Source organism: Impatiens glandulifera, chromosome 3 (assembly GCF_907164915.1).
Source record: "Impatiens glandulifera chromosome 3, dImpGla2.1, whole genome shotgun sequence".
NCBI classification, from domain to species: Eukaryota; Viridiplantae; Streptophyta; class Magnoliopsida; order Ericales; family Balsaminaceae; genus Impatiens; species Impatiens glandulifera.
The window spans coordinates 17,204,595-17,212,748 of NC_061864.1; the positions used below are offsets into that span (position 1 = coordinate 17,204,595).

At 28.9% G+C, this 8,154-nt stretch overlaps 1 protein-coding gene across 1 annotated transcript; it reads right to left on the reverse strand.

The window, feature by feature from the left end:
• Window positions 1-220: 220 nt before the first annotated feature.
• LOC124932266 (zinc finger protein CONSTANS-LIKE 3-like) lies at window positions 221-1,623 on the reverse strand. The gene is made up of 2 exons (XM_047472882.1): window positions 893-1,623; window positions 221-819 (listed from the first exon to the last, which is right to left on the reverse strand). Exons 1-2 carry the CDS (start codon window positions 1,526-1,528, stop codon window positions 469-471), a joined length of 987 nt encoding a protein of 328 aa, XP_047328838.1. The 5' UTR covers window positions 1,529-1,623; the 3' UTR covers window positions 221-468.
• Window positions 1,624-8,154: the final 6,531 nt, after the last annotated feature.

The following is an 8,154-nucleotide window of genomic DNA, read 5'->3' on the forward strand; positions in this document are numbered from 1 at the left end:
CAAAATATTTATAACTAAATTTTTATGAAATTAATTTTAAACAAGATTTTTAATGAGAAACAAAACTTTTATAAAAAAAACTTATAATAATTTTATTTGGATTCTAATTTCCAATTCTACATCCATCTCTATCGTCTTATTATGATCAGTTAATTTATTTAAAATAAAACAACTCATTTAAAAATATTAAAACCGAAATAATATGATTGAAAATAACGTATAAGCAAACCAATAAGACAATTTTATAATACAACTTTAATTATTAGGTCCGGTAAGATTACAAAGCTAATATTTATAGGATAGATAGAGTACACAATAATACTACTACAAACAAACAGTAACTAGGGCAGGTAATAAAAATAAGACCAAATGTTACCGTTACTGACAAGAAAATAGAAACAAAAAAAAAAAAAAAAAGTCGGCTACCGTCGCTATTACTACCGTCGCTATATTATTTATTAATTCAGTTCAAAACAGAGACGGAACGACGCCGTATCCTCCCGCCTCCATCAACTCCAACAATCCCGCCGTCGCCGTCGCCGACGACCTATTACCAAAACCCATCATCTCTTCTTCCTCATCCTCCTCCTGTTCCACCGCCGTGCGTTTCACAAATCGCCCCTTTATCCTCGGCCGCGATTCCGCATACGCCTTACGCGATGCGTACCTTATCATCTTATCGTACCGTCTGTTCTTCCTCTTTTCTCTGTATCTATGAACCCTAGCTTCTCTATCCATTCCTTTCCCCATCGAATTCAATGTATCACACATTGAGTTCCCTTCCGGTACCACTCCGGCGTCCAAACACGCCGACGAAACCTGTTTTTTGTTATTAGTTAGGAAACAGATCGAACCAACCAGTAGTTTAATTACAGTTTTAAAGTTTTCTTACACTGGTGGGGGGAATCGGAGTCAATAATCCATTAGGGTTTGAGAAATCAAGCTCAAAGTAGCTATCTTTTTTAGTGTTTATCATAACTTCGCCGGATTTTATTGGAATAACCTGAACAGGTACAACGCTGTCGCAGCTCCATGGGTAATCGAAATCGAGCAATTTCTCATCTGGGTTTGTTGTCGTGTTTGTTGTTAACCATGTATTTCCTATGAGATCGGGCTCCGACGAGAGGTTGGCGTCGGATGATGATTTGAGAAGAATGGACTCTGCGGTGTCATAAAAGGGGGAAACAGGGAGGCGTTCGTGACGGCTGGCAAGTGGATTAGCTGAATGGATGTCGCGGTCGCACGTGATGCAAAGGGCGGCGGCGTCGGCCTTGCACGTGACACTCGCCGGCGCTTGCTCGCATACTTCGCAGATCCAGACACGTTCGTGACGTGATAGTTTTTGGTGGTGGTGGTGGTGGTGGAGTTTGGCGTCGCAAGTTATGCAGAGGAAAAGAGAGTCTGGTCGGCAGTAAAGAAGAGCCGCCGTGGATTTGCAGGAGTCGCAAGGTCTAGCTGTGATTGCCCATGTCGCCGGAAAACACTTTAAACTGGCTGGGTTAATATCATTACAACCTGGAATCACCATGATTCTTCTGTTTTGGTTTCTTCTTTCTTTCCTTCTTCTTAAATTGGATCAGTTTTGTTGATCTAAATAGCAAGAAAAAAAGGAAGATCTAAAACTGGCTCCGCGTTCATCCACGAGAGCAAATCCAAATAAATTAATTTTATATTCCATGTATTGGATTTTGTATTTTGGGAAGTGGAGCCTAGCTCCTTTCTCTTTCAATCTCTCTCTCTCTCTCTCTCTCTTGCTGAGAACGAATATCAAATAACCCCTTGAACTTGTATCTATTATGTAATAAGCTTCTATACTTTGGAATAATCCATTTTTACTCTCGAAACCAACCATCATCCTATAAGGAAACTTATAATGTTAGTATCTAAACTTGGATTCAAATGAAAAAAAATAACAAATACTAAATATCTATTTTCAAATGGGATTAAAATTAATCAAGCTCAAAGATAGTGTCCTTTCGGTTTTCAATATTCGAATTGAAGATAGTCGTGGAATACTGTTTTGACATGACCCTTGGCTTGAAAACCGGTCTATCATTTAAATGCGGAATTTGAAAGAGTTCGAATAAGAAGAGATTGTCATAAAACCACTATTCGGGATGTTAAAGACTGGGAATGAGATTGTCTTCTGAGGCGAATTCCGGAAGGTATAAGAGTTCTCAACTTCATTCACACTTTGCATTTTGATGATACTATTGATACCCGTGTTTGGAGTGTTGAGAATGATGGGAAATTTAATTAATACAAAGCTAGCTTGGGAGTCGATTCATGATATGGGAGACAATGTGGACTGGTTTCATGTTGTTTGGTCTTCTAAGGTTATTTCGAGACACCAATTCATCATGTGGTTTTTGTTTAGGAAAGACTCTCAACTATGGATCGCATCATTGGTTTATGGACATACCAAATTCTAATTGCCTACTTTGTGAAGGAAATGATGAGACGATGAATCACTTATTCGGTTGCTGCCCGTTTACTCTTGAGTTGTGGAAATTTTTTTTCGAAAGCAATGTAATTGGCATATTTCCCTTTGGAATGGATAGACATCAAGGAGGTTGTTATTATGAAAGTTAAGAGGTAATCAATTCCGCTCGGATTTGTTTAAATGTGGGTTTGCATGTATGAGCGGAAAGAAATTCAAGAGCATTTTCGAGGGTGCGATGTGACGTTCAGAATGTATGGAGGAGTATATTATGGTTAATTGCAACTCACTCACTCGTACTTAGAGGCGAATCATGAAGAATGAGCAAAATTGGTCTTTATGTTGAAATTGGAGCATGAATTACGTTGAAGACTAAGTGTTAATGTTTGATTTGTTTATATGCCTTGTTTGTGATATTAATTTGTTTTGTTATTCTATTATTTGAAAATTAAAGTTGTTTTGTTTTAATTCATAAACTCATGTAGATTTTTTTATCATTTTGAGGTTTTTCTTAATAAAATTAGTCTAAGTTGTTTTAAAAAAAATAAAATTTTAATCAGTCACAAATTCAATTATCTATTAAAATATCTTAAGTTAAAAAGTTAAAAGAGATCAAGTGGATATAATAATTGTTAATATATTTAAAGTTTTTTTTTATTAATTTATTTTCTTAATTATAAAATATTATGTTATACATGCTGGAAGTGGAACTATAAATATTATTAATTTTTTTAATATACACATATTTAATACCATTATTTCATCTAAATTAATATTTTAATAAAATAATAAATTAAAAAACAAAAAATTATTATATATTTATCCAAACTCAGATCTATTCCGGATATAAGCATTTCCAAACTTACTCTTGGAATGTTGTTACATATCAAGACCAACAAGATAATGCCACGAGACTTACACTATGATTATAAATTAAGACTTTTCCTGTTTCATTAAGTAAAATAAAAAAAAAAAATATACTAAATTTAAGTTCTATAAAATAAAATATTATCTACCAAATTTGTATGTATCACTATTTTTAAAAATAATAAAAACATGGTTTTAATGATTAATGACTTATGACTCCATCAAATAAATGGAATTGTATCAAATAAATTCAATCTCAAATGAAATGAAAAACAACAAAATTACACATGTACAGGGAGGGTCAAGAACAAATCCAAATATTTGAGTGGATAAAGTTATGGATATTTGAGTGATGAACTTAAAAAAAAAAATTGAAACAAATTTTAAAAAATAATAAAAAATTATGGATACAAGTGGATAAAGTTAAATTTGATCATTTTTTTTAATAAATAAACAAACCAAAAGTGATTGAAATTAAATTTTTGTAAAAATTATTAAAAGTAATAATGTCACATTTTCATCCTATTTTTTTTTTTAAAAAAAAAGTCCATCCCAACCTATATAGATTCGGTCTTGAGAAGGGCAATAAAATGGGAGAAAACAATATACAACTCTTATTATTTTTTAGAAAATACAATGATAAATTCTACTCTCTTTTTTTCCGAAATTTATATTAGGCCAACACAATATTTTGAATATTCAATTTTAATCAAAATAATTTTAGTAAAAATTGAACTTAAATTTCTAACTTATAAAATTTAAACTCTTTTCATTTTAGCCACTCAGTTGATTTCATAATTTAAACTCTTTTCATGTTGTAATTTTTTATTTCATATAAAAATTTGAGTTAATAATAAGTAGGTAGGAATTGAAAGGGGTAAAATGAATTGTTATGAGAAGTAAAAGGACTTAATTGATATGAAGGTAGAAGTGGAGGAGTCAATATTGATATTGGTGTTTGCCCCTTGTCGATAAGATTGGGTCAAGTCAGAGAAGATCTAAATCTGAGTGCTGACAGGCTCATCATGGACACGTGGCACCATACAAACCACGATATTGATTTTATGACAGCATGGGCATGAACATGGCCCAAATAATATTGGGATATTATTATTATTATTATTATTATTATTATTATGTATTCTGGAGAGTATCTTGCCCTTTGTTTTTTCTTTTGTGACATTATCCTTCGATTTTTTAAAGGATAAAATAATTAGATTGATTCATATAAATCAATTTTTGGTAAAATTATTATATTTTAAGTTATAACCAAATTAATCATAAATTGTCTAATTAAAATTAATTCAACACAGATTCAAATGAAAACTTATTACCAAATCACAAACATCAGAATAAAATAGTTTGTCTTAGACCACATAACCACATATGTTTGATTTTTTTAAATAAACACATATTATGTATGTTCAAAAATATTGCTTGAATTGGACTTAGACTTTATATTATAATATTTTGAAACAAACTCACCTGGTGGCTAATAGAAAGAATCGATCTAAAACCAACCAAAATGCAATAAGTTGAGGGAACGACGGTGCTAGTTTTCTTTAATTAAAAAATAAATAAATTTTAAAACATTATTTAATTATAAATATTCATAATTGTTTTTGATATTTTTTCATTAAATATATATTTTAATCAACCAAATGAAACTAAATCTGTTTATACTACTTACTTAAGTTATGATATATTTTTTTGGGTTGTTGCTAAGAAGCCCTTAGTTTGACTGTAATTGCTTGAGAGTTGATTCAGCAAAAATACAAATATTGAGAATTTTTAATTTAAGTAATTCCATATTGTTTGGGCTTTCCATTAATTTACTTGAGACCAACAATCTAAGCCCAAAATATTAGCCCAAACAGTTCCTTAGCCACTGTTTGGTTGAATCAAATTTAACAGATTAGTTTACAAACACACACAATCTTGGAAAACGAAAAAGGATTAAAATGAATTAGTTTCATCTTCTTAAAATAAAAGTTAAAATAATATTATATATATATATATATATATATATATATATATATATATATATATATATATATATATATATATTTGTTTAGTCTCTCTAATCAAAACACATGGGCTATATATATATATATTTGTTTAGTCTATATATATAGAAAACAACACTCCATTGATAAGATGATTTTTTTACCACAAAAAGATTTGAGGAATTTATCTGGATTAATTATATTAACAAATTAAATTTTGATATACCAAACTTTTCAATTTATATTCATTTATAAAAAGTGTTTAACCTTTATCAAATTACTAATTCTTTAAAAATACATAAATTAATTAATAAACATAAAATTTATATTTTACTTATTTTATTATTTTTTGTGTGTATTTTAGGGTATTATTTATAACTATTATGGGATTTAAATGGTTACAACATTTACCCAAAATAATTATTTAATTTATCTAAGTCTTAAATTTTATTATTTTAGATTTAAATGAATACAATCATTTATCTAAAATATTTATTTAATTTAGATTTATGAATACAATCATTTATCTAAAATAGTTGTTTTGATTAGAGAGACTATTAAATAAAATATTATTTAAAGACTTAAAATTTAATAAAATTTTATTAACTTGGATAAGTAAAATTTGAGTGTCTACACTATCATTATTTTAACTCATTTTTTAAATTTAACTTTTATAAATCTTATATTTTTCTTCACTTTATTTAATAAATAGTTTTACATACACATCAATAATTCTATTTATATTAATTATTTTATAATATTTAATTATATATGAAAGAGAAATGTGGGATATAAAGCGAATGATTTTTTTTTGTTTTTTTTTTTGTTAGAGGTCCACATGTCGTCGTCATTGGGATGCCCAAGGGATAAATCTTCCCTAGCTCATGTGCTTGTAGGGCTCTCCCCAAGAATAGTCCTGATGAGTGTTGGGTGCACATTTTAGAAGTGAAATCACGAAATAGAATATGCGAGAGAGAGTAAGGTGTCCATAACTATGATCATGGAGATATATAAATAAGGTAGTTAATTAAAGTGAGAAGAGACAAATAATGACTTGATGATTTTTTTTAAATATAGTTTGAATGTTTATCTTTAAATGTCAATCATTTCAATTATATATTTATAAATAAAATTATAAAAATAAATCAATAATAATTTTAATGATATAATAGTTAAGTGTTCATAATACATTGGATATGTTATTCGAACAACATGAATATATTGGTAAGTGGGTAAAAGGTAATGAGATGATTGTGTGATAATAATAATTTAAAATGTGAATGTGATTGTTAGTTGACAATAATTTAAAATGTGAATGTGATTGTTAGTTGACCGATCTAAGTATTAGATTGGTAATGAGAAGTCGGTTGAATATAAAGAGACAATAATAATTAAATATGTGAATTGGGAAATAAGAGATATGTTGGCTAGCCTAAGTGAGATAATAAGAGGTTGATAATTGAGTAAATAGTCATGAGATGGTAACAAGTTGGCAGAGGCGAAGCTAGGATTTGAAACCTACCCGGGCTAATTTTTTATTAAAAAAATCTATCCGGGCTAGTTTTATAGTTTGTTGTCACCAATGCCTTTCAGCGACGAAAAATAACCTTTTAGCGACGAAAAATCACCAATAACGACGATAATTTACCGTCGTTATTGATAAAATACATAAGGCTCCCCGGACTACATCCCGGGCCAGCTTGCACTTGGCTCCGCCCCTGCAAGTTGGTAAGAAGGAGATGGTTAGGTGATAATTATAATTAAATATGTGAATTTGATTGTTGATCGATCGAAGTAAAAAGTTACGAGATTAATAATGAGAGGTCGATCGAGAATAAAGAGACAATAGCTAAATATGTGAATTGAGAAATAAAAGATATGTTGGTTAACATAGTGAGATGATAAAAGGTTGATAAATGAGTAAATGATAATGAGATGGTAAGAGGACGTCGGTAAAAAGGAGATAATTGTGTGATAATAATAGTTAAATATTTGAATGATATTGTTGGTTGATCGAAGTTATGAAATATCACTAATATGAATACTCGAAGTGAGATATTAGTTAATAACTAAAGAACGAAAGTGAGTATTATATAGTAATTATATACGATAATTTTGGTATTTTAACATAAATTTTTAGTGGGTGTATTATTAAGGTAAAGCATTATATATGTGCATAAAAATGAATTTTGTTTGAAGTGAAGGACCCTCATTACATAAATAAATTTTAAAAAATGTAAGTCTATTTATTTTATATGTAAATGTGTAAAAATACATAATTAGAAAACATTAAACTATAGATAAATATAATTTTACTTATCTAAAATAATTTTTTATGATTATATTTTCTTACATAATATAATTTTTATTTATTTATATTAACACAAAAATAAATAAGCAATAGAATTAGATTTCAAATTTTACCATTATATTTAATTTTTTTTATAACTTATACACTTTAAATATAATATAATATTTAATATTTACAAAAATAAATAATGGACGCATGGGCTACGTACTAAATTTCATGCGCGAAGTACCTTTTAATTATTGTCTTATGTAGTAGGTAAAGCATCATATCATTGTGTAACGTGACAATTTGTTGGATTATACAAATTTAATTTAAATATTTTTTTATTAATAATAATAACTAAATATGTCAATTATAATAAGTTCCACCTTTCCGAATTAAATTGTCTACTGTAGAACAATTTTTCTTTGGTTATTGGTGCTTAGAGTTGATTGGAAATCTATATATATATAATGATGCTTAATTTTTAAAGTGTCCGGATTGCCGGGTCGAGAGCTGTGGTTAATTTGGATACTTGGGTCGGATTGTGG